The sequence below is a fragment of the Aquila chrysaetos genome, chromosome 22, assembly GCF_900496995.4.
Source record: "Aquila chrysaetos chrysaetos chromosome 22, bAquChr1.4, whole genome shotgun sequence".
NCBI classification, from domain to species: domain Eukaryota; kingdom Metazoa; phylum Chordata; class Aves; order Accipitriformes; family Accipitridae; genus Aquila; species Aquila chrysaetos.
The window spans coordinates 19,609,602-19,636,432 of record NC_044025.1 but is presented as its reverse complement, the minus strand read 5'-3'; the positions used below and the strand labels follow the sequence as shown (position 1 = coordinate 19,636,432).

The 26,831-nt window shown below is 41.5% G+C and overlaps 1 protein-coding gene across 2 annotated transcripts in view; it reads right to left on the bottom strand.

Annotated features, from left to right (window-relative positions):
* Positions 1-26,831, bottom strand: part of FSTL4 (follistatin like 4) — a 240,710-nt gene that overhangs the window by 10,713 nt on the left and 203,166 nt on the right. Inside the window, exons 8-12 of one of the 2 annotated variants that reach the window (XM_029998045.2) lie at positions 18,616-18,736; positions 10,665-10,826; positions 9,497-9,631; positions 8,011-8,037; positions 2,629-2,747 (exon numbers count right to left, since the gene is read on the bottom strand). In XM_029998045.2, the coding sequence (XP_029853905.1) occupies positions 2,629-2,747; positions 8,011-8,037; positions 9,497-9,631; positions 10,665-10,826; positions 18,616-18,736 (564 nt within the window). The remainder of the gene's footprint in view (positions 1-2,628; positions 2,748-8,010; positions 8,038-9,496; positions 9,632-10,664; positions 10,827-18,615; positions 18,737-26,831) is intronic. The other variant, XM_029998047.2, reaches the window with a different exon arrangement.

The following is a 26,831-nucleotide window of genomic DNA, read 5'->3' as shown; positions in this document are numbered from 1 at the left end:
CCTTTTGAAGTACGCTGTGGTTCATCAAGACTTGCAGTGCTGTCAGCATTTATTAGCAATAGAAATATCACTCTGTGCTTTGAAAAAACAGTGATTTACATTAATTGAATCACAGCTTTATATTTTTCATAAAGTCTTCATTTTCAGTTCAGGAGAGCGTGCTCTAAGATGCTTGTGCTCAGGGAAACAGTAGCAAAACAAGTAGGGTCCTACAGTCTATTGCTCCGACACAGAGACTTCCCCTGTTCAAAGGGAACCAAATCCTGCTGCTTTGGACCAAATCCTGTTCACAGCTGCCTGATGCCATTATTTTGCCTCTGATCTTCCACCCACTGAGTCCTGTGCAAAACTGGTATTAGCTTTAGCGGGAGCTCACTGGTACCCTAAGTTTGAAGAGTCACGTGTGATCTCACCAACAAGCCCCTGCACGTTGGCTGCTCTTCATCGCTCTTCCTTCTGTCGAGTTGCTTTATTTGAAAAAGCATTTATGTGGAACCAGGCTGTGGTGTGGAAACGAGGGTGAAACTAAATGAACACATATATATTTCAGTGAGCTCAACTGTTGGTTTTAAATCTTGTCAATACAACAGCTGGGTCACTTTAAATAATGGCACAACCTCCCTAAGGGGAAAGCGATTACAGCAGCAGAGCTTGTTCAGGGAAAGAGGAGGTACAAGAAAAAACAATGCCAGCGCCGTGTCTGTATCAGAGCGATGATTATGGATAAAAAGATTTCACCTTTAAGCAGCACAGCCCTGTCAGCTAGGTAGCTTGGTGGAGACCACGTGTAAGGGTTGAAGATACAAAACTCAACAACTTGGCTGCATTTTCCTTTCTGGCCCTCTAGCCAGGCTGGGGATCTACGCCACTGCAAGCTAAAAGATGCTGCAAAAGCCCAGCCTTGGGCTTCCAGCAGCCATTCACGCAGCCAAGCACCTGATAGCCTCCAAACTGCCCTCCTCATCCTTGGCTCTGCGCTGGGGCTTGGGCTTTCACAACACAGCATCCAGCCAAACCAACGGGAGCAGGGAAAGGTCACCGGCCGTTCCGCTACAGAGCTCAGCTGCAGCTGCTCTATCTGCTTTTGTGCCCTCTAACAGCAAACAAAGAAACCTTTGCTGTAGAAACCCTCCTGAAGTTGCAGGCTGGTGTCACTGTCTATGTGGCGAACACTCAAGAACACTAAAAGGGAAAAGGGAGGAAAAAAAAAAGTCAGTCCTCCCTATACCAAGGGCAAAAGGCCCTATGATATCTGTAGGAAACCCTTAGAGGTCTCTCTGAAAGGCAGCCAAGTAATGACGTTAAAAATCCCTTTTATGCCCACCACTGTGCTGACATTATTTCCTTAAGTGCCCTCTCTCCCTTGTTCTTTTCAAGCTGTTTCTCCAGAACCTCCTCTTCAATATTTACAGCTCTTTGGAAAAGAAACACAAGATTTCTGTCTTTGAGTAGCAACAGCTCAAGTGTGGCTTAATAATATTAAGCCCATGCTAAGGACCAGTCTTGGGGTGAGCATCAGTCTGGATTTCTACTGAGGTATATTAAAAGCCAGTGGGAAAAACCCCAACATCAACCACAAACCTATTGAGATTTAAAAAAATACTGAATACAGGCTCACAAGAAGATCGTGACCCATGGCAGCAGAGCCTGACCCAGCCTGCAGGGCTCATAATAGTGATTCTCCCCTTTTATTCCTCCCAAAATTGAAAGCAAGGCTGAGTCCTTTTCTTCAGAAGAGAGCCACACTCTGAGCTTCCCCTTTTCAAAAACACCACCTAAATAAAGGAGTGACTAAAAAAGCATTTCTGAATGTATTTCAGCACCTGTGTTTTATAAGAATTGGTAATTTCATGAGCATATACATGGTATATGTTATGGCACAGGAGTACGTAACACAGGTCACTGAAAACATTCGCCTCACAGGGCCTCCAGGCACGTGTTATCCCACTTGCCATGTTGAGCTCCACTACGTACGAGCCAGTGCTTGACATTCACTGACACTTTAACAAAATTTCCTTGTGATTTACTAAAGCAAGGGTTAGGTAAACTCAGTGTTGGCAGAAAATGCCGGACAGCAAACAAGGACGGTGCGGGTCTCTGGTTCAGCAGCAGAAGATGCAGAGGGTCAGCACGGCACGGCCATCTTCCGTGCGTTATTACTTGCATCCCTGCTGTGGTTTAACCTGGGAAACCATTTCTGAAGAGCAGAAAGTAGCCCACTCCTTTGCCTACCGAGCCATCAGTAAAAGGGGCCAGTTAGCACCAGTGAGTGATGTGTGCATCCCTCTGCTATTGACTTCGGTACTTTCCCTACCGCCCAGTTACAACTTTTGGGCATAGATATGTAAATAGGTCAAACAGGACAAGTGAAAGTCTTTGCCTACATTTTGATATGAAAACTAGTCAAATTCTCTGCAGGGTGTCAGTAATCTTCCATGTCAGCCTTATAACATATGTGGTTCCCTTAATTTTCAAGAGGAGAAGATGATATACCTCAGGGATACCACATGAAGCCCACCAAGCTCCAACATCACTGTGTCAAACGGGTCCTTGAGCAATAACAACCTTTGAAGAGATTAAGAGAAAGTTTCCCAGCTTTTGGCTGTAGCTCCAGGGTTTAGGACTTACATAACTCGTGAAAATCCTCTCTTCGGGCCTGATGTGTCTCCGGATTTCACATTCGTTTGGCTGAAGGACTGTGATCCCATCATCAGAAAAGACATAGAACATATTCCCAACACTCAGGCCTTGAAGGGGGATAAAGCAAAAGGAGTAGGATTTTTTTTTGGTATGTATCCATAGCTGTTTTAAAGAACTCTCCCTCCTCCCCCAACAAACAAAATCTGCCTTACATAAAAGTTGGTCATTTGGATGCAGTCGGTGCATTCACAAAATCAAATTTCATGTCACAACAAGGGCTTCAAGGAGTGAAGAGGTACAGACACATTCAAAAATGCATTGCCTTGGTGGCAGCGGTTATACGCAAGTAACTATGTTCAGGCCTTGCGCATATGTACTGGAGTGGGATTTGATTACAAGAAGCACCCTGTATTGCATTGTTATCTCCCTCAGATTATGACTTTGTTTTTTTCTACGATTTCATTAAAAATAGCTTGCTAACAATTTGAGAACTGAGAGAGAAGCTTTAGTTAAAATTAATCTGAAGGTGGTCCTGTTACAGGTAACTTGAATTCTTGGAACTGTGATGCAAAATGGAAGTGCTTAACATCTGTTCCATGAATGAAAATATATATATTTCTCTATTTTCTTACACTATCTGGATGAACTAACTACAGCCACCAAAACAAATACATTTTTGAAATCTTGCAAACTGTAATTCACAAATGTGGAGTATTTCAGCATCGCAATAGCACTCATTTTTCCAACTGGGGCATTCCAGGAGATTTGGAAAACTGTCTGTCTGTCATTGCTTTGCTGTTAGGAGAACGTATTTTATCATTTCTGTCATGCAGAAATGCCTTAAAACACCAATAATTTAGTTGTTCTTCAGCTACATGCAATTGCAGTAACGAGCATCTTTAAGAAATGGTCAGGATCTTTCCAAACACTCTAGTTAGAAAGACCCGAGCATCATTTCATCTTTTTCATACCACCACCAGTAAGTGTTTGCAATGACCACTGTCACCCCCAGTAAAGTTGATAGTGTACTTATCTGCCAACAATATGGTGATGTGATAATTTGTAATTTCTAATTAATTACATTTTACCCATGGAGAAATAAGGTCCTGGTTCTACAGATCTGAACAACGTTCAGCATTGCAATTCCCTTGGCTGGTCCTGTGGTGGCACCTCTAAACACTGCTCACATCTACAGAGTGTCTCACATCTCTTAAGTGTTTGCAGGATTGAGGTCTAAATCATCATAGGAAAACTTGTAAATCATCATAGGAAAACAGTAGAAAGCTGTATAATTTGGACAAATGCCTTTTTGGAAAGTTTTTTAAAAGACATGGTATTTAGTAAGGCTAGAAGGGGGGTTTTGGTGCTAAAACCCCCTCTTTTTATTGCCAAATAAGTGGCTTCAGAGCACAAGGTCTCAGCACGTGGTGTTTGCTGTACTGACCCTGTTCAAGTTGAGTCTCTCTAAACCATACCACAGAAATACCCCAGTTAGGGCATCAGGCGGGTACAGGAGCCGTGATCCTTAAATGTGATGCCACAGTGAGGGATCATGCATGTACAAAAAAGCTACCAAACTTCCATCAAGAACTAATTTATCTTTATGGACTCAAGGCTAACTTTTTCCGAGTATATTGTTGAAACATTTCATTTGGGCACTTTGGACCAAAATCTGCGCTCACAGCATGCACACAACTCCCACCTGCTTCAGTGGGATTTGAGTGAATACATCAGAGGGCAGAATTTGACCCTGGCTGCAATGAGTGCACATATTTTCATGAATAAAGGATTTTAATCCTAAGAAGTGGAAACAGGCAGGAAACAAATTATGACCATTGTGAAGATGCTTATTATTATTTTCATGCACGACAGTAGCGTGATTTTGTCTGATGATCCTATTACAATGAGTGTGTATTTCAGAACTAAGGTGTTAATTAGTCACAAAAATACTTTGATAATAATTTTACCCCAGTAGGTTTAGAGTTAGTGACTTGGCAAGTCCCACGGCTTATTTTACAGTAAAATGAGTGCAAGTTTTTCTGCTGACTAGTTAAAAATATGATACAAAATACTAATAGCATTCAGGTACTCTCTTTTTAAAGAAGTTTACCAATTTAAATTAAAATACTTGTTCAGAGAGTAATCTCCACACTGATTTTTAGGCAAAGCAGGGTTTTTACTAGACAGACCAGGTGTTTTGTTGTGACTTACAAAGTATTTGCCAAGTCTTGATTGGGGTACATCTCTAAACAATCTCATGGACATCGGTAAAACAGACTCCTCTCTTGACTATACTGCTGCAACTCCTTGTTCTGGGGAATTATTTCAATACAGAGGTGGGCAATGGCGAATTTTGCTCAGTTGCGTTATTTATACTAGTGAGGCAGGTACTATATTGGGAACTGGGGGACTAATGAGGAGGGTTTTTCTTTTTTCCCCTTTTTAATTGAATGCATTTCAGGCTGGATGACACAACTAGTTCAAAAACTAAAGGCGTTATAAAAGGCAACATACCTCATCTGTATAACAAAAACCCTAATATAATAAAAACGCCATCAAGAATGGGGAGGGTGTCCTAAACATAAAGGTTCTTATTTGAACCATTCCAGATGAAGTTGACTCTAACATCTTTATTTTTTAAAAACTTCAGGAGGACACCTGATGACAACAAGAGTTTTCTTTGTTTGAGGAATACAGTCTCCATCTGAGTGTACATTTTTATTTCCCTCCTTTGAGATCAAGGGGCAGATTTGTCACTGTGGAATACTCTCCTCTGATCTGATACTTGAATAATTTTCCTCAATTTAATCTAAATGCTTGGAAGTATTTTAGAACTTAAATTTGGTAACAAAAAAGCTTTCAGCTCTTTCAGTGCATACATTCATATAACTGAAGATTGCCTGCTGTCACGATATGCTCCCTTTATCCAGCTATAAAGTAAGCAACACTCACTGCAGAAATGAACACTGGCATGAAAACAAATCTCTACCTCACATTTGGGCTACTCATAGTTTTTTCTGTACAAAATCAAAAACCAGTTTGTACACTGAGTAAATATTGCACGTGCTTCCAGTTCCACGTTTAACTGGCTGGTCATGCTATGTGCACTCATTTCTTGAGGTTTTACTTGTGCATGGTCTGCGAAAGGTTTTGAGAACAGACCGATAGACTGATTTTTAAAATGACCAAATACTTGTGTTAAAACTTTGACTTGAAGCAAAAGCTTGTTCTACACAATATTCTGTCTAGGCATTTTCCCAATAGCTTTAGTTACTACAGACCTTGTGGGCGCGAGGACGTGATCATTTTAAAGGAGCTCAAGTCTACCAATCCATTTGTTAATATTGCTACTTACACTGAAGTTTTCATTTTAATGGAATTGTAAGAATACATTAAAATGTAAAAATAAAAATACCATTCCTCTCTTCCAGCTCTCCCTGTGCCAAGATTTCACATGCTAAAGTATGTTCGATGGATTCTTTGTCTAGAATGAACGTGCCGATCAAATACTATAGAACCGCACAGGCAAGGGAATAAACCTGCTCTAAAGATACTGAATTGTTTAGGAACATCAATAGTAAATCTGCTTCTACCGCCCATGTTTTCCCTGTACATTGCTCATACTTTTATTTAAAATGTGCAAGGTTGATAAGCAGTAAGTCCATATTGTTTAGCAGAATTATAATAAGACTTTCTGCAACCAACTTCTTGGTTATTCTTTAAATATTACTATACTTCTACATCTGCTAGGGTTATCCAACTACTTTCTTTAAAAAGGAGCATAAGGGATGCAGTACATAAACAGCCACGTAGCATCACGCAGATGATGCTGGACTGATTAGATGCACTAGAGATTTCACTTCCAAGCAGAAGGGAAATAGCAATTCTTAGTGCCCATAATGCCATTTGCAGGAACATCAGCAGTAAAGAGACACTACATTGCTGTGCACAAGGCACTTGCAGGTAGCGTATTTGGGAATAAGTGCTGGAGAGCTGTCTTAGGCGGCTGTGCCATGTCTCACGACCTCCAGCCAGCTGCATTTGCTGCGTGTACGCGTCTGCAGCCGACGGCGGGACAACAGGTACGCATCGGGTATTTCCATACCTGGCTGAGGTAGCACTAAGGGCTGGCACTTTCCTTCTGCCCCTGAAATCCTTTGGGCCAAGCCACAGCAATCCAGAAAGCTCCAAGCCAAGGGCATGAAGCACAACTGTCACTTGGGGTACCTGGAGGCACTGCTTATGGAAGGGTCTTTGCACCCTCCAAAGGCAGAGCGAGTGCGCAGCCCTCCCTGGAGGAACAACGGGAGGGAGGGAGGGAGGGGGATTTGCCGTGGGACGCGGTCGAGAGCAGTGTGTAAGTGCACGGAGACCTTCCCCACAAGGCTGGAAGGACACCGAGGTCCCAGCTTCCTCATACGCACCTGGCAGATGTACGAACTGCCTTACGCCTGGACTTCAAGCCAAGAACGTTCCTCCAGCGAGGGGATACGCTGCTCGCAGCCCCCAGGAGCCCGAAGCCGGGAGAGGCTCCCACCCGTGCCCCTTCAGAGGCAGATGGGCGAGCTGCTGGAGAGCTCCTTGGGCCTTTGCACAATGCGTCTTACTGTGCGTTTTGGAAATTATGACAGCACTAGGGCGCACAAAATCACATAAATTTTCCTTTCAAGTGCCTCCATAATATCTTTGAGTCTATTAGCCGTTTAGGATGGGGTTTTTTTCTAATTTGGCTTCCAAGATACACAGATGTTGACCTTGTACAGGGCACACTATAAATTTGATCAAACTAGAGATCTTAACTGCCAATTAAAACAAGGAGAAATGGGGCAACCTTTACCCTGCATCGATTTAAAGGATAGACGGAAGCAAAACCTGTTGTGGTTTTTTTTTTTTGCCTAACAGTCAAAACCACAATTTTTGTTGCTCACCTAGTAAACATCAATACCCGCTACTGAGGAGGAAGAGCTTGAATTGCTTGCTTAAAAATGCAGTGTATTGAATTTATGTCTTACTTGTTCAATTATGGTAATTTGGGAGCACTTCTGACACTTGTGCAATTGTTAATGCAGCTTGAGAATCTCAGGCTACTCACATCGGTGACAGTTTATATAAAATTCACATTTTTATATATTTTATGATCATCTATTATTTCATAGTGGAAAAATGTAAGAAGTTATAGGTACAATTTATATTACAAGAGTGACATCTCTCATTTGAATAGTTTAGCTTTTAAATGTCTGATCTGTATTTAATCTGGTAACTGTGAAAGTTGATAGAGTTAGTGGCAAGTCAGTGGAGAATGGCCCATCATGGAATTATTAAAGCAGACAAGCACATTATCACTACGACAAAAGAACTTTACTGCAGTACCTTCCTCTCGCCACAGTATGTTTGCAACTGCAGCATCAGAAAATTGGGAAAGCCAGAAAATAATCAGGAAAAGAAAAAAAACAACAAAACAATGTCAAAATTTTCATTGTAGCAAGTAACTGAATTAATACTCTTGTTTACATGAACTGTTTAATTTGTGAAAACTTTGTAACATTCATTCAAATAAAGTATCAGGAAAGATAGATAGTTCTAAATACATTTGCTCCTTCTAGAGACAATTCTGAAACTTTGACAGGGGAAAAATCCTCCCTGAAATGAAGCCAACTTTAGCCTGTGCAAAGATCAAAGTCTTACTAAAGAGAATATGTTACCTTCAAATGTAATTGGAGGCATGGTACAGGCTGTGATTTTCTGTACATGTTCAATAAGGAAACATGACATCTTTCAGAAGCCTGAGTCTGGCAGTTACAGCAGCTACACACTTTGCTGCATTTCTTCTTGGAATTTCTTGCAACTACATTCTCTTTCAGGATTCAAATACTCTTTGAAAGTAAATCTGCATTTGAATTTCTGTTTAAGATACATCCAATTATTTCTCAACATACTGTAATTTCCCTTGCTCAAGTATTCAAGGGAAAACGACCGATATTAACAAGAGTACATAAATCTATCTAACGAGGAATAGAATATATTTTCCAAAGAATCACCATGAGAGCACATATTTATGGCTAACTTCGTTTTCAATTCTTGCTCTATATTAACAGCCAGAAAAGTAGCAAAAATCCCATTTGCACCTAGCCTTTTAGTATCACCATAAACCCAGGCAATCTCCCAAGTAGTTAAGATAGCAGAATTAGGAAGGATCAGGCCTCTGGGAGCTTTTCCACTGGGGCAACTAATCACCTCCTTCATTAATTGTGTTTCGGGGACAGTGCGGTCAAGATAACACTGCTGCACTCCTATGGGAGACATGCAGCTAAGAGTGGCTGGGAGAATATTTGTCTTTGAAGTGGAAGATATTTTCATGCCAAGGGAAACCTATTTTGCTAGCTAGAGATGTAAATACAGGTAAAATAAATAATTCAATCAGAACATTTTTCAAGCATCTAAATATTTGAGAACTTTGACTCATAACTGGCTTTAAAAGAAGAAATCTTGTACAGAAATCAATGACATTTATTTTCTGAAACCGCATATAATTCGATAAAATGAGAGGTTTCGGATTCTCTGATATCTAAAACTATTGCAAATTTGTTGCTTTAATAAAGATGTTACCCGCACCACACCCAGTACACTCGGCACATGAAAGGCACCATTGTCCTGGATGAGGAGATTTTACCTTCCCCACGTGATTCCTTCCCCAAACAGGATAAAATCCTCTGATCAAAGCACAGACAAAATTGTCATTGCCTTACGAGTAAGGGTCCAACATTCCGCATGCAACAGACTGAACTATTAAACTGCATGTATACCATTACATTTAAATACTCTTTAAAGAAATAAATACATGGAAAGTTAAGCTTACGGGTCTTTCTTGCCGAATCTTCTATGAAAAGTGAAGATATGTCCTCATCCACTCCCACCTCATTTTTAGCAATGCAGGTATAGGCACCAGTGTCTTCATATCGAACGCTACTGATATGAAGTTCACTTCCATTTGCTGTAAGAAAGACACCCATAAACAGTGTTCCTCACTGCTGCTAATTGTTTTTACTGCCCTTAAATGCCTTCCATTGTCACCGCCGCCCGGTGACAGCTCAACAGCATGGGTTCACCGCGCAATGTTTCCCTGTACAGAACTAGAGGTATCTGGGGGACTCTCATGAGAGCTGATGTTTTGCTTCTTTCCATTAGCACATACACACTCTGCGTCAGAAATGAACAAAGACCAATCCCAAGTGCAAACAATAAATTACATTTCATTTATTTCTTCTTGTTAAAAAAAAAAAAAAAGCTTTGGCTTTAGTGGAGAAAAATTAACTTCAATTTTGCAAACCGTTTTTCATCAGATCACCAAAACCTTGGGTTTGGGAGGGGTGTCTCTACAGCTTCTCCTATCATTTTGCTTTCTGGAGTGGGACTGTTGCCTAAAAGCTTTGGAAGATTTTGAGATACCGCACCCAACCATACAGGGATATCTGTGTTCCCAACACCGGTTAAGGGTTGCAATACACCACAGCCAGACTGTGGGGTGTGTGGGTAGGTTTTTAATATTTTTACACAGCAAATTGCAAATAAATATTTTTGCCTTCCGTTGTGTCTGTTGGACCCTCGTTTGAACAAGGACCAACAGGAGTCAAGAGGCTGATTCCCTCTGCAGAGGTGGGTGTGAGAAGGCAGGTGAACCACAGCCTGATCCTCAGCTGGCTTGCAACCAACGTAGTGCTTATACCTGAACAAATAATTTAATGTATTTCTCTTCTGATTTGCACTGCTGTAGACAAGAGGGGAGGCAGTGGAGAACCAGACACACTGTCTTTTAACAGAACACCGTTACCACTTATATCAATCGATACTGTATTTCCCAAGAAATTCACAGGAGAAAAAGATAAAAAGAAAGAACAGCGGTTTTGTAACACGATTTCCAACAACGGTGGCTTAGCGAAAGTACAAGAACTTCTAGTTTAAAGTGCAAAATAATCCTCCTTAATCCCCGTCTACAATACTTTAATGAATCAAAATTCTGTTCTTACCTAGAAGCGTTAGTTGTTTGGATAGTTTTGGCATGATATCAATGCCGTTCTTTAGCCAGGTAATTCGAGGATTAGGGATGCCTTCGGCGTGACATTTGAGGCTTGCCGACACGCCAGGCTCTTGCGCCTGTGTTTCAGGGTAGACGCGGATCACTGGTGGCACTGCGGAAAACAAGGAATTGGCGACTTTAAACTCACCCGCCGGGTGCCACCCCTTGTCGGCGGCTCGAGAGCCTTCACACGGTGCTGCACAAGAGCTCGGATCTGAGAACCGGGAAGATAAGCAACATTCTGGCTTTCAGTGCAAGCTACGGCTCAACTTTGGGGGCAGAAAATAGAAAATAATAATAGAAAAGAGTAAACTAGTAAACCAATGCCAGGGAACAACCTCAATATCTGTTTTTGTATTTAGACCGTTCTTGCTTGTTCTTGCTTTCTTTCATTAAGTGACTGACTGAACTTAAGTAAAGTTGGATTAAAACCTAATGTGGGTAACTCACAAATTTAAAAATTAAAGTATAAAGTCCAAATCTTCACTGAACCTAGTAAGGAAGGAATAGGAGTTCTTGCCTATTAGAAGTAGCATATTATTCAACATTTTAAGTAAATATCCATCAGGAAATAGCATGTACATTCACTACCTGTCATTCTGAACCAATAAAGTGTTTATAAATTACTTCTCTGTTTTTCTGAGGCTTTCAAAACGTGACTTACCTTGTTTCAGGAAGGCCCCTCTGAACTATTTAATATACTCAATTGGCAGGACTACTAATTATATTACAGACAAGTTCATTGATTTTCAATCATGTTGCCTTCATTGCTCAAATCAACAAGGCTTATCATCACCCATTAATTATTTCTTAACAATTTACTCACATACTTTAAAGACAATTTGCAATATTGCAATAGCAGTGAAAAGTATCAGTGGGACCCTCCTTCCTTTCACCTCAAGGGACATAATAAAAGGAAAAGTGAGGATGTGCCATACCATGGCTGATGGTATTTGAAGGCTGGTCATGGACTGCTGTGTTTTATAATCAAGTGGTCAACTTTTCTACCTGATTAGGAGATTTTGGAACTCATGATGTAACTGTTGAAAGGTGTACAGTTTCGTAAAGCCACAGGCAGAGTCAGATGTGGATGTGATATGTGGGGGCCCAACTTCTTCCTCAAGGAAAATGAATAACCTCGCTGGCAGTAGTGGAAGATTAAGGAAAATTTGTGTTTTTTTTTTAAAGAAAGCCTGAATGAGTTAATAACAAACTTCTACTGGAAATCGCTGGCTTAAAGTACCTAACTCACTGCTGTGTTCTTATATAGTCCATCATTAGGCTCCAGGACTGGCAAAATTAAATTGTCTTAACAGTTGCTTTAGAATAAAATGAAATCTGTGTTTGCAGCTTGCTATGTGTCTACATATCCATATGGGGATAATTTAAATAATTACATTCACTAGCATACACTTTCCATCTTTTTATTTCTATTTTTTAATGGGCCTTACCAGAGAGAGATGTATTTTACTTCTGTCTTACCTACCAGCTGCCAAGTATTAACCAGAGCTGAGTCATCAGCTTGGAAGGAAATCAGCCACGACAGAAAGCCCTCAAGTCTACTTGTTTTTTATAGCTTTAAAAGTGAGAGATTGTTCAAGTGTAATCTGAGAGGAAATGCCTAGGGGCAACTGAGGAGACACAAAAATGGGCACTTCTAGCAAAAGAAAGGCTTTAAACTCCTCCTCTGCACTGGACGTGTGGGCTTACTCCTCATCTTCTATTTCCTTTACTTGAGAAGGAAAGAAAATGTGTTGTAAGATGCGGGGCAGCGAGTAAAACACCATCCAAGAGCTTTTTAATCAGGAGGTTACCAAAAAGACAAGATTTGTTTTATTAAATTGAGTTTTCAAATTCTAAATGAAAGCATTTACTAGCTTTTTATCTTCTCTTCCTCCCATTACTGTCAGGGTTGCAGCTCCTCCTGACTTCAGGAGGTGCCAGATCAAGCGGAAGGCAAGCGAAGGAAGCGATCTGCTGTTAGAAATGGCTGGCAGTTGTCAGAGCCATCCCTGCGTTTATTTAAGAGACAGTGCCCAAGCAATTCAGGGGAATAAGACTGAGAGTCAGGAGCTTCTCATTCCGTCTGTACCTTGGAAAATTAATTTAAATTTCTCTGAGTCAGTGTCTCCAGGCACGATAGGATAAAGACAGTAATTTTTGTCCACTTTGACAGAATTTTATGAAGGTCCTGCACTCAATGCTTGTCTCACCTATGATTTGCTTGCTGCTAGTAACATTTTTAGAATGAAGTGATTTAGGAACTGAGGTCCACTGAAAACCTACGTGATTTATTCAGACTCATAGATGAGAGGTGGTTTGTCTCCTACAGATGCATAGGAAAAAAACTTCCAACACCCAAGGAAGTTAGACGCCCAAATCCTGGTGAAGTCAACTGACAGTTCGTACCTCATGTCCCCAGGTACTTTCCCAATTCTCCAGATGGCACAACCCGCCTCCTCCAGTCCGCCAGCAATGCTGACCCCCTCTGCCTGGCGCTTCGCCTGCCCCAGCCTCTTGCAGACACACTTGTGTGCCCGTGCTTGCAGCCAGCTACACGAAAACCAACTCCGGAGCAAAGCCTGCGAGGTCCCGTGCCCCGTGCCGAGCTCTGCTCCTGCCAGGATACGGCCGCCCGCCTGCGCCTGCCCGGCTCCAGGTGAGATGGAGATGCCCCAGCCGGGCTCAAGCCCTTCTCCAACATATCCCAAATGGCCAAAGGCACCAGAGCAATTTTGCTCCAAGCCTAGTGGTTTTTTCTCACCCACCAGCTCTTAAAGGAGATAGAGGCCGTCCCAGACATCACCTATTTAATGCTCTCAAAGCCAGCATGGGTTGATATTTTCTTGTAATGGTTTGCCTTAGGCTTTCCTCTTCAGATGGGCACTCAGGTCAGCACTCCCAACGACTGCCACAACGATCATGCTCCCTAGAAACAGGGCACTCCTTTGCAAAGCAGAGCTTCCTTGCATTGCTCAGTTTTTTGCCTCACACCATGTTAGTAATCCACACATTTCACCTGAAGAGCTGAAAACACAATAGATTTATACTGCAGAAGGTAGCTCAGGGGTCCTAGACACTGAATCAATGTTCTGCATGAAAATTAGCTTAACTTGAAATTATAGCAAGGTGTCTCTTCAAGAGTGATTAATAAGGAAACAGCTTGTTTTCACCTACAAAAATATGTGTTGCACCTCCATTCCTGCTCTCTTATCATTTTCCTGCTCCTTCCATTTTTAAACTTTTTATTTCTTCTCCCTTGTCTTACATAATTCATTGCACAGGTAAATTATTGCATGCAACTGCCTTGTGATAACAGCAAACTGCAGAATGCATTTTTATTGTCCTTGCTACAAATTAATACATTCCAAGTAAGCACATTTTACTTTAAACTTGCAAAGATTTCAGCTCCAGACTTTGGAATATATGGATTATCCTTTGCTATTTCCCTTGGTGAATATATATCATTGCTAACCATTACTGTGTCTGCAGCCAAGGGTAATATAAAAATGCTATTATCTTAAGCAAAGTAGGAAAAAAGAGACATTCAAACAAGTACGAGATTGGGTAGATTGCCTACTACTGCATACTGAGTAGTACCTTACTTGTGAGCAGACCAATTCATTACAATAAAACAGCTCAGGTGATAAAGCACACAATGAGCACAGATGGCGGCATCTAGCCCGCCCCCAAAATATGCATTGCTGCTATAGGATGTATATACCCCAGAGCTTAGTAAAAATTAACAGATTAATCATTTACTTGAGAAGTTTTAATCTTCCCATTTATGATTTTAAAGGATTTTGCAGCACTGTATGTTTTCTTTTGAAAGAACACATTAACAAACCATCCATGTTTAAAACATCTCTCTGTTACTGGAAAATTTGTCCTATTGGACCCTTATAATTGGGCTGAGGACCGAATGGCTTTTTAAAACTGTTTTCAAGGAATACAATATTCTGATTTATGCTGATGTTTTCCAGAGTGCAAGGACCAAGGAAAATGATGCCCTACACTCAGCAGTCTCTTGATTTGCAAACTATCAATTTTCATAGTTGATTACAATTTTATGAGATTCTTTATCCTCAGCAACTCTTTTTCCTCTTGAAAGTGATAAATTGCTTTCCCTCCCTACAGTTAGTGTATGCTGTACACATTTCCCAAGCAATATCCATACGTAGGAGAGAACATAATTTTCCTACTGTTCTTGGCGTGTCCTGATCAAAGATACCAGCACGCAAGATGAATTTTTCATTCTTAAACTTTGTGCTGCCTTTCAGCCCGTTCTTTTCTTCCAAAGACATTAAGGGCCAGCTGTATAAATACACTGACTTCAATTCTACCACTGCTGTGAATCCTATGATTGATGAGCTCAACCCAAACCTACCCCATCAAATGTCACAAGTAGGCTGCATTTCACATATGTGCTTTATGCTTCTTGCTGGGAAGATGTGAGCCAGCGGTTTGGGGCATTCATCTGGTGGTCTTCATATTTTCTGCCTAACAGGATTCTCATCTCTGCTTGTCAAAACGAGCATCTGGATCTGCCCGTGTCATTTGTGGCATCCTGAACGAGCTGATACAAAGGGAAGCACTGCACGGCATTCAGCAGCTGAGCAAAACAAACCTGCTTTTCCCCTTCAGAAAGGCTGCTTTGGAGAGGATCTTTAGGCAAGTCTAGACTGTGCAGCGCCTGATGCCGAGTCAGACAACGTGGAGTTGCTTTTAGCGTTGTCTTGTAGCCTGGTTAAAGAGCCCAAGCGCAGCGCTGCAGGCACGTGGCTGCGTTGTGTGGCACAGGTACAGCAACGAGCGTCAGTAAGGACGCTGCTTGCCTGCCATGGACAAGCGCGTGCCTGTCTTCCAGCAGGATCTGACTGCGATGGGTGAATTTACTTTCCTTGGGCAAGAAAAGGAACAACCATGACAACATACTGGGATGAAAGCAAGGCTTTCTATGGGTAAACTTTCGATAAATTTGATTAGTTTGTAATATATTCAACTAGAGCTCTGAATCTCAGAAACTTTTAATTTTGTCAAAACTGGGCTCCAAGCTTTCTACTTAAGTTTATATTTCCTAATTTTCTATATCATCTAATCAATGAGCTGTTACAAGCTAGTGTTATGTTCTAAAAAGAGACAAAGGAGAAAGCAAGATGAAAAGAATATAATATGTTGGATAAAAGCCTATGAAGAAGGTGCATAGAACTAGGCTCAGATTCTTTTAAGGAGAAAAAGGCAGTAAAAGGGAAGTATTTTGTAAGCTGGACTGATGGGCCTCAGCGGGAACAGTAAGCCAGGGCCCAGGTGGTACAAAAAGGATCAAAGGACACTGGCAGAGTTACTGCAGCTTTAAAAACACTGAATTAACTGAAATGCAGTCTAAAAGTTGGGACCTGCCTGTACAGACACAGTGAGCTTGGGAAGGGCTGGAGATAAATCTTTTTACTTCCAGTTGATTCTTCTTTCTCTACTCTTTCCCAACAGAGAAACTTGGAGTTCTCTCTATTAAAAAGAAAAAAAAAAATCTGATTGTTTTTACAGAATAAAAAACCCCTGTGTTTTTGATGTTAAAAGTGTATCAGTCCCTCCCTGGAGGAGACAGGCGAGCAGATACACCCAAGTTCTGACTGACTTGGTTCTGTCACATTCTCTTACTCTTTTAGTCTAATACAGAAAAGCAACAAAAAACCTCCCATGTTGAAAATGGAGTTTTTAGTTTGATACAGACAGACAGAGACAATCCCCAGTGCTGAACAGTGCCCATCAACTATACTTAGATTCTCGGCATCTTCACTCAATTCAGCTTGGCTCCGTTTCTTCTCTCTACTCCTGTCAAGAGAAATTCCTCAATTTGTCCTTTAAGTTACTAAAAACCGAGAAGGATTTCCTGAGAAGGGCTCTGCCTCGGGAACCCCACCATACATCTGAAGGTAAGCAACACCGTCCCATCATCGGTGCTGTTGCCCCAACATCAGCTGCTGGAGGAAGCCACGACACAGGCAAAAAAGGAGAGAATTTAGTGATGTGGGCAGTCAGCCAGCCACGTCAAAAACTGCAAAAACCCAGCTTTGCAAAACCTAATGGCTTGCATGGGAATAGCAATGCTATGAGACAAAGATTTCTAGACCCTGCAGTGTTTTCTAGCAAGTCTGGGTTGATACCAGAATGCATGGCATTTTTTGCAGTATTTAGTGACTATATAGCAACATTAAAAAGCCAACATGGATAGTGGGGTTTTTTTTGCATAACAGCGTTCTTCTATTAGTAAGAAAAACCACATGCAGCTGTGGTGTGAAACTTGCATTTGAAAAGAAAATGGGATCTTTCAACAACAAGTTAAATCTAAGTGGCAGGCATGAGTACGAAACGAATCAACCCCTCCCCGCACTCCATCTAGCTTTCCTCTCATTCTGGTTTTAGTTTCAAAGCCTTTGGGCCTTATATTCTCAGTGATGATAAAGTCTACATTGTTGTCTGCCAACTAAACTCCATTCAAGCCTCATAATATATCACATAATATACACGGGATTAAGTTGTTAGCTCGCTTTTCTTTCAACTGCCATTCATCAAACAAATAGTACTTTGAGGAAGGAAACCTATTTTCCCAGCTGCAGCATGCACAATCTAGTTATCCACATTGCTGAGACTTTACTACCTCAAAAGATGACAAATTATTATGTAGAAACATTAAGTCAGTTTTCATTCAAATCAACTGGATGCTTCGTGCTCTCCTCCAGGTACTCGCTGTGGGTGGGGAGCACTTACGTCCAGAAGACCTGAGATGCAGTCAAACCTAAACCCCACGTCCACCACGGCACTTCTTAAAGTGCATAAATATCCCTTTTTTACTGTTTCTCTTTGTGTCAGCCTCTCTCTATTAACCTGTGTATAGCTATCTGCTTTTACCAGTTGAAAGCTCTCCTTTGTAGAGGTCTGTGCACATCTAGAGAAAGACCTAAATAGTAATTTTCCTCATAATATATCCCCTGTAATAAAGTTACTGAATTTTCCTGTAAAATTAAATACTTTCAAAGCAGAGTATGTCAAAATCTACCCATAGCGAGCAACGGGTTACCCCGTCTCCTATTCTGGAGATACCGCCGGTCATATTAGCACATGTAACTGTGGGTTTAAAGTTGGACAATGATTTTGCTGCTGGGGAGGTGGATACTCCATGGGCTAGTTCCTCGGTGAAATGCCAGCTTAAGCTAATGTAATTTTAAACTATATCCGACTGACTGAGTTTGAGGTCAGAAGAAAGATAGCAAATGCCTGAATACAAGTTCTGCCAGGAGCAAATGTGGTCCAGGGGACGGAGGTGAACGAGAATGCTGGAATATGCCCCGTGTGATTCTCTCACCTGTAAAATGGTTTGCCCTCATTTTGCAACCCAGTGGGCCATATCTTTAGCCAATGTAAATAGCCCTCAGCGAACCAAGCTGACTACAAGCAGGTAATAATCTGATATATAGCTGGGAGTTAGAGAGCTAGTTTTAGAAACACTGTGCTGTATTTATTTAAATATCCTGGGCTACTTCATGCAACAGAAATGATTTTCTGAGAGAAGAAATTATTGAAGCAATGCTTCTATTGACAAAAGTGGTAATTAGTCTAAAAGATGCTTTGAAACACTGCTCTTAACTATGGACATGTTATTGACAGCCTGTTTTACTGTTAGGATACCTGCTGAAGCCCAGGTAATTATATACGTCCCCCCTTGGTACCTATCTTTTTGATTGCCTGCGTGATAGCAGGAGTGAGCAAACCCCGAACTGCATTCACTTTTGTACACAGACAATTTGGTGCGTGGCCTTTCACGTCTCTGTGCGAATGAGATTAACACGCAACTTTGCTTACGGGAACATTTTCATGGATTGTCATATATGCCATTTACTAACCATTCACCTGAAGGATGTGGGTCTGATACAGCTCTTCGTAGCCGTAGGCATGACAGGTGTAATTGCCCATGTGAATAGTTGTTACCTTGGTGATGTAGAGGGAATCATCTTCTCCAAAATCCTGTATGTAACAAAAGACAGGAAAAGTGCCTTGTTATTTAGTAAAAATATTTTAAACACCACATGAAGGGAGACTACCTGTTCAGTGGTTTTGATAGCACTGCACCTTGGCAACACAGCTTGAATTTTGAACACTAAGTTTTAAAGTTCATAAATCAACACGCAGGGAGAAAATGAGCGGCAACTTAAGAGTAAGGCAAAGTAACTCATCTGAGAACATGAACTTTCGTGCTGGTTGCTAACAAGGTGCTCTTTCCACATAAAAAAGATGGCAAACTTCAGCTGTTTAATTTATGGGGGAACTTAATATCTACCCGTTAACCTCAGATGCATAAAATGCTAACTTCTGGGTGGGTTAAGGTTTCCTTTATCTAAGCTAGTTCTCAGAAAATGCACTGTAACCTTGAGACTTGATGAGAAAGAACTGAAACTGTTTGTCACTTATCTCAGACAATATCCTAGGCAGGAGACGAGGAAGAAGACAAAAAGCATTTTCTCAAACTTGTTTTGATCTGTAACTGCTTGACAAGTATCTTTCTTTATCCCCTTCATCTTCCTAGATCTGCTCTTGCATTACTTCAATTTTTGATTATAGATGGGGAGAATATGAGTTAGTAGAGAGGTTTTGGCACTTGAATATGCTGTACAATTGCCCTGCTTAGGAATTTATTTCAAATTATAGCTAACAGAACCACAGCACTGATGGGTATACGAAGCAGCTTCTCTTGTTACTCCTTTAATGTTCAGACTTCTGCAGCTCCAGAATGTTTGTACTTCTAGGCAAACCCAGAAGGATACACTTAAAAAACAGTTCATGAGCTTAAAGAACAATTTTTCTTTAATTAGCTCCGTGTGTGAAGCATGCAAAACTAAACTCTTTGCAGAATTTCACTGCAAAAGTATGGTAAATTCAACTTAGAATCGGGGTGGCACAAACGCAGTACAACAGGGTGAGTGTTGAAGAGTGGTTTTGCTCGTGAAAACCCTAGGACTTTTTTTTCCAAATTTCCACTGTGTGGGTGGAAAGCCCAGCCTGCAGCCAAGGGGTGTACAGGGAAAGCCCCTACACGAAGTCCTGCCCGCTCCCACCCTTGTCCAGCACGGCCACCCCGAGTGAAATGGAAGCGCAGCACCGTGGTGCGCTGAGGAGGGGAAAAACCTCCCAGCCGGGGTCTTCCAGCACGGCTTGATCGAACCTAGAGGGTGGAAGGCGTAAAATAGGAATGCAACTTTGCTCTGCTGGTTGGGAGTCAAGAACTCGGGTCCCAGTTTCTTGGTGAAGGAGAAAGGGAATCGATGCACGGAGGTGCTGACGCCGCTCCCTTTCCCTGCTGCGCCCATGACAGGTCCAATGCTACACGGAAACATCCTCATCCAAGCTGTTACTGCCAAACCCCCTGCCAGGTGCTCAGAAATTATGAGCAAGAGTTGTTTGATCATTGGATGGGCTGCTTTCTAAACCAAAACCATTTGGGGCTCCTTATATCTCACTTTTCCTGCCTCTTCAGGGTGCATCTGCTTTACAGTTTCAAACTTTCCTTTCCAGCCATGACACTTCGAACATTTTTTGAAGGAAGCTGCGATGCTGAGGCAGACTTGCAATGCCAGCTGGCACCCTTAAAGAAAAGCACAAAGTAGCCCATCTCTTGCAGTACGGGACTGATCTGGCACTACTTCTGCTGGCTCTTGAATCTTCTCCAGTAACTTCTGTCTGGCATCAGAGAAATGTCTTCATGCCTCTCCTCTCAGCGGCAGGCCAGCTCTGGCAGGGAGGAAGGGAAGTTTGGGACCTTGCCTGGTTTTTAGACACGTTACAAGGCAGACTGAGAGTGAGCACTGAGAAATACAGAGTTTACAGGCAGGACAACAGCCCTTCCCAAAGCACAGACCTTGACCTGAGAGAGCACAGATATAACCACCCTGGCTCTGCTATATGCTGCCTTAAGGCAACCATAAAGAATAACAGTAAATCCACAGATGATCCTGAAATTCATTATCTATAATCAAAAGCATCTCAGCTATTACTGCCACCTTGGGCGTCAGGCAGATTTGGCATCTACACTATGAGATAAGCTGGTTAAGCCACCCAATACATTATTACAAATATCTACTCAAAAATTCCCATTTCAAGCATTTGCCTGTTTTCCGGTCAGCTAGATCTTTCCTGCCGGAAAGCAGAGACACATGAGTAACTGCAAACAGAAAAGATATCAACCCTGTTCAAATGATATTTGCATGACATGCTTGCAGTGGAGGGGACTTAATAACAGTTTTTAAAGTTAATCCCAAAGCAACTCAAATTGAGTTTCGATCAATAAAAGCAGGATGGCTACTTTTATGGAATGATTTATAAGGAGTTGTAGAAAAACAGGACAATAAAATCTTCTCTGTTTTAAGTATGTTACTTCCTTTAAGATATCTCAGAAAAATATTATAAATGCTCGGTTTGTGCTCTATAATTGTCTTTTTACGGATGATCTGCTTTTTCCAATGCATACAAATGTATTAATATAAGTAAAGACCCTTGCAAAAACAAACTGATGCAAGATTATAGTATTATTCTCTTCTTTTCCAAATGCATTTTTCTTGTAAAGAGAGACTTATATTGGTAAAAGCATGGTTTATGACTTTAAAAACTATTTTCTGACTTCGAGCACTTAAAGAAGGTTATCAAAGATGATTTAGGTTAACACCATATCATTATGTCATGCATAGAAGGAAATTATCTGTCCTGTATTAGAACTTCAACACACACAGTAAATTCACATAAGACTACAGTGTTATTAGGAATGACCAGTATTAGATGTGGGAAGGAAAAAGTGATTATGAAATTGAGGTTCAACTCTGAACCTTTTGCTGCTACAAAAAGAATACTGAATTCTCTAACAAATTAATTACTTTTTCTGTGTGTTTATTGCAGCTCACGGTTTCTCCTTGTGCTTCCCTGTGGATATAATTAGTATATTAGGATTTCACAGTTACATTTTACATATATGCATGCACTCTTACACACGAGCACTTTCTGTGTGTATTTTATAAGGCTATATTTGGAAGTGCCGTAAAATTCCAAGCCCTAGAGCGTTAGGAAATGATAAGTCTTTGATTCCTTAATAGCCTCTAACTACATCTTGCACTCATCCCAGCCAGGAGTCCTGCAGCGCAGCGGGCAGCCGCCCCAGGCAGGCAGTGGGCAGCCCTGGTATATTTGGGCTATTTCCCACAGCCCTCCATACTGCACTGCCTTTGGGAGCTCCCACGAGCTGCTCGGGCGCTTCTCTTGCCACTGCCACTGTAGTAACCGGGGTGTAAATTAACACTGACAGCGTGCTTAGCTGCTGTTTTGGTTTGCTGGGAAGCGGTCCTCGACAGGGTGTAACACCGTAGCACTGCACACAATTTTATCAAGCTGAGAAGGAACTGCAGGTCCATAAGGACTTCTTGCCTCTCAAAAATGTGCATCAGGAAAGCGGGAGCAATTTGAACAAAAGTTCTCAGAAACTGTTTAGCACAAAACATTTTTAGAGACTCAGGTTCTGAGCTCCATCCCTCCACCCAAACACACACACGTAAGCTTGCTGGGAGAACTGGCAGGGCAGACGATGGGGTGGGCAGAGGGAACGGGAAGAATTCACGCTAGAAAAAGGCAGAGGAAACATTTCAGGTGCTTTGACTTTTTTTCAAATGGATTTTGCTTGCAAAGCCAGGTTTCCAAATCACCACGAGCTTGAAAGCAGTCAGAGGGAACCATAAACACCTATAAAACTGATGTAACGTAATTCTTCTCTCCCTAAAACTATCGCACCTTTAAAAGCAGAGTATCTCAGGGCAGTCCAGGAGTCTCAGCAAGTGCTGCACCCCCCCGGGAGCTGGGACTGCCCTGCTCCTACCCCCAGTAAAGCCCAACGGTGAACTGAAAAGACATTTTTCTGTATCATCCCATGAAAAAGGACTGGTGGCCAGGAGAAAGGAAAAAAAGTAACTTCTGAGACATGGCTTTCCTCATTTACCACTGAAATTCACTGAAGGTGAATTTTCTTGTGAAGAGGAAGAAACAGAAGTGATGAAAATAGAGGCAGAAACCATTCTAACTCCACAAACTGATGAGCCTTGCATCAAAGCGGCCAGATAAGGAAAGGGTGTTCATCACCTCTATTTTATGAATTTAATTATAAAATAACATTACACATTCTGGTAAAAAAAATAGTTCAGCAAGCTATGCTTATAATTTCTCATAATTGATAAGGTCGACTAGTGGCAGATGATAAATTGACTTTTCCAGCAGTTTGTCTCATGTTTCCTCTCCCTTTTTCGAATAAAAAGTTCTCTGCCCTTCATGAGCTTCTTTTATGTCTTGCAGTTACCTTTCAAATAAAGGACTGATTAAGTGACCTCAGAATCTGTTTTAACTTTTCAAGATTAAAAAAATACGCCACCCTGCATTTTAAATTGATAACAGCTCAGTAATCTAAAAAATAAAAAAAGTTGCTACTGCATAGAGTCAATTTCAAAAAATAACAAAGCAGATCCTAGAAAATGGATATGTACTTTTTTTTGTATTGTATTTCCTTTCCATCACTACTGATTACCCAAGACATCAGTCTCTCCAAACAGAAGATTTTTCATATTTATTTATCCCATTCCTCCCTTCTAATGCATTCTTTGGTCATGCAATCTGTCGCGGCTTGGAGACACCGCGCTTAGAAATGTGTAAAACATTGCATATTGCTTGTAAATCTCGTTCACATACTGTCTCAAGTGAAATCCAATATGTGATTGTAATGCCACAAATCTCCTCTCTGACACCCGGGAACGCAGCCGGCGGAGAAGGAGCCCCCGTTAACGCGGGGCTGCCGAGCCGGCGGCCGGGGGCGATGCCGGAGGGTGCGGGGCACTGCCCGCCCGCCCGCCTTTTTTGCCCATGTCGGGTGCTTTTTCATGAAGCTCTCTAACACGTCTTGGGGTTGTTCCAACGCAGAACAGAAACATATTTAAAATCCTTTAAATTTTTGGCATGGTTTCTTGTTTTCCAGGAAGTTTGAAGAGGAATTAGCATAGAGTAGATTCAGGCTTATTATTTTTTAGGAGAACTTCCAGTTACTTGAGAAAAAAAACCACTGGCCTTATAGCTATACATAGGAAGAAGGAACAGGGAAAACAAGTCCCGGTGACAGAAACCCCAGATGATCTCCCCATCTCTCCGGCTATCGGCAACCGCTGGCACACGTCACGCCGCAGTACGGCACTATGGGGTACACGCTCCCCGATTTTAAACCTACACAGCGATTTTAAACCACTCCAGTTAGATATTGAATGCTCCTAATATATGTTGGGGGTGAGTCCCAAAGATGGTCGATACCCCCTCACCATGCTGATTTAAAAGTGTTCATAGCAGAAATAACGACAGAGGGAATAAAGCTCCCCGAGTGGTTTCTTCTCTTAGGAGAGTCCCACTGGTTGCTGGGCTTTCCTTCTAAATAATAATGATAATAATAATTCGCTTCACTTTTAAACCCTTCCCTTTCAGCCCTTTCCACCAAGTCCAGCGAAGCTGGGAGCCTTCCCCATGTGGTTTTGCTGCCTACTGACAAAACCAGTCCCGGCACTGGCACTAGCTGGCGTCACCGGTTTTCTACTAGGTGAAGAAAAACACCATCACAATTTCACAGTAACCAGCACAGCAACGGAAATATATTAACTAGTTCACGTTAAAAAAGCTTGCCTGATCCTCAGAGTCCTAGAAATCTCTCTCTGATAATATTTACAGGATTTTAAAACAAAATGTACCCAAGCATTTAATGAGATTATTATTATGCAAAATCTACAACAATGGCTATCACTTTGAAAATGATTTCTCCTCACTAATCAAATGTCTCTGATCTTTTTTACAATAGATTCATGAGTGATTCATATAAAAATAATAAAAACTAAATTAGTCATGGGCTCTTAAATCACTTTCTTTGGTGCTTTTAATAATTCATTTCCAGAGACAAGCCGAGAACTTATGCTTCATTAATATTATTTGTTCTTGGTTTTACACATGCTATCACTTTAGTAATTTACATGGAGAAAAATTCAGCCTTAAGCAAATGCCAGAAAACTATTGCAAACACAGCCTGATGGGGTATTAATTTATCTTTTCTTGTTTTTCTGCTCAAAGAATTTAGCACAATGTGAGACTTTGCTGGTGAGCCAAAAAAGTTTTTGCCTTGCACATATGGAAATGAACTTTTTAGATAGTTGTACAATTAGAATATAGGAAAAAATAGATTGCTTTGATATCCTGAGAAACTCAGAGACAACCCAATGAGGAAAATCAATGGTAGGTCTTCCTGCCGGAGCTGTTGGAAGGGAGGAATTAGCATAGTAGGGATTTAGTGAAATGTTTTTATTAATTGGATCTACTGGACATTTCAGAGAAATGCAAAGACCATGACTGAACAGGTAAGTACCAATCTGGGTAGGAAATTATATTCATAAACTCCAACTTTCTCCCTGCAGTACAGAGGTAGATAATGGGGATTCATAGATTTTGGTCTGTAATTAAATCACCAGTTGCAACAGTCAGAGCAGGTAGGGGAGAGTACAACTGATTTCAGAGTCCTAATTAATCTCATTCTCAATTTTTTTCTAATGCATTTTTTTAAGCGTGCCAGTCTAGTTACCTTAATACTTCACAGCAGATGGGCTCACTCCTTTCTTCTTGCTCATTTTTAGAAGATTCACACTGCATTCATAGTTCTACTTTTCTGCTATAAAACCCAGACTGAGTACATGCAATTCATCTATAGGAGAGTTGCATCTAACATCTCAGGTTTCTCAACAATTTCACGAGGTATGTGCCCTATATGCCTCTAAAAATGCAAGCAAAACAAAAACACCCCAGAGTAACATCTTCCTCCACAAAATCAGGCTGTTTAGGAAGGTGAAGCCTTATACTCTACTGGCTATTTAGGACCAGGTGAACAACTCTATTGTCTCCATGAAGGTATTTCCGCATTTGCAATAATCACCCACAAACTTTGGTCTGTGACCCAAAAATGAGCTATTCCAGTGAAGGCACAAGTTGGATACAAGATCTTCATTACAGCAAAGTGAGAGACTATATATTCTGAAAATACTGCAAGCATTAATTTTCCACTTAACCTCTATTTTAGAGCCTGCAAAGACCTAAGATACTATAAGCACTGTGCAATTTCTTAAACTTTGATTTGAAAGAAAAGAACTTGGCTTTAAACATGCAACTTCCTGTAATTTACTCCCATCGCAGTATTACTGCAGCATCTAGGATGACACAGGGTTTGATAATTTTAACAGCCCGATTTCTATTAGCAGGGTATTAAGTGGGGTTATTCACACATGACCTTTTTATTATTTAACAGTGAAACTACATTAAAACCATCAACCGGCATATATTGCCTTCATACAGCCTGTTCTAATGAGAAATCTAATCCAAGTGACTTGCACTTTAAAGGTTCGCCATTTGCTTTGGGTTTCAAATATTATACATGGAAAACGGACATTTACATGAATATACATGAAATGTGTATCAAGGCAGGTAAGCACAGATCTTGTAAGAGTCATGAGATACACGTGGAGGTGAATCTTCCCGGGTGCACAGGTAGATGTGAGTATGAGCAATCGACGATTTAGAAAGGGGTCTGTGCCCCCCCGATTCACTTCTGCCACTTCCTAACGCTCTTTGCGCCCGGGACCCGGCAGAGGTTCGGTGGGCAGAGATGGAGGCAGGCTTGGATTCAGCCAGAGTAAGGCACACAGATTTGCATGGGGAAGAGGCGAACATGTTTGGAGAAGAGAATCGCTCCTTGTCCTCGAAGCAGGGACTTACGCCTCTGAGCTCAGCCTACGTATCTCGGGTGCCTCCGGGGTCTTGGGTGACGACAGGAACCCCAGCAGCAAACCCCAGACTTTCTTCACACGGCCTTACCAAAGGCAAGAATGGCCGAAGGGGAGAGCAGAGGTCTCTCCCGACGAGTCTCCTTCCCCTGATGGGAGGCAACGGCAGAGGAGACGCATGGGAACCGGGCGAGCCTTAGCAGGACACGCTGCTGCGCTCCCAGCAGCTGCTGCTCCACCAC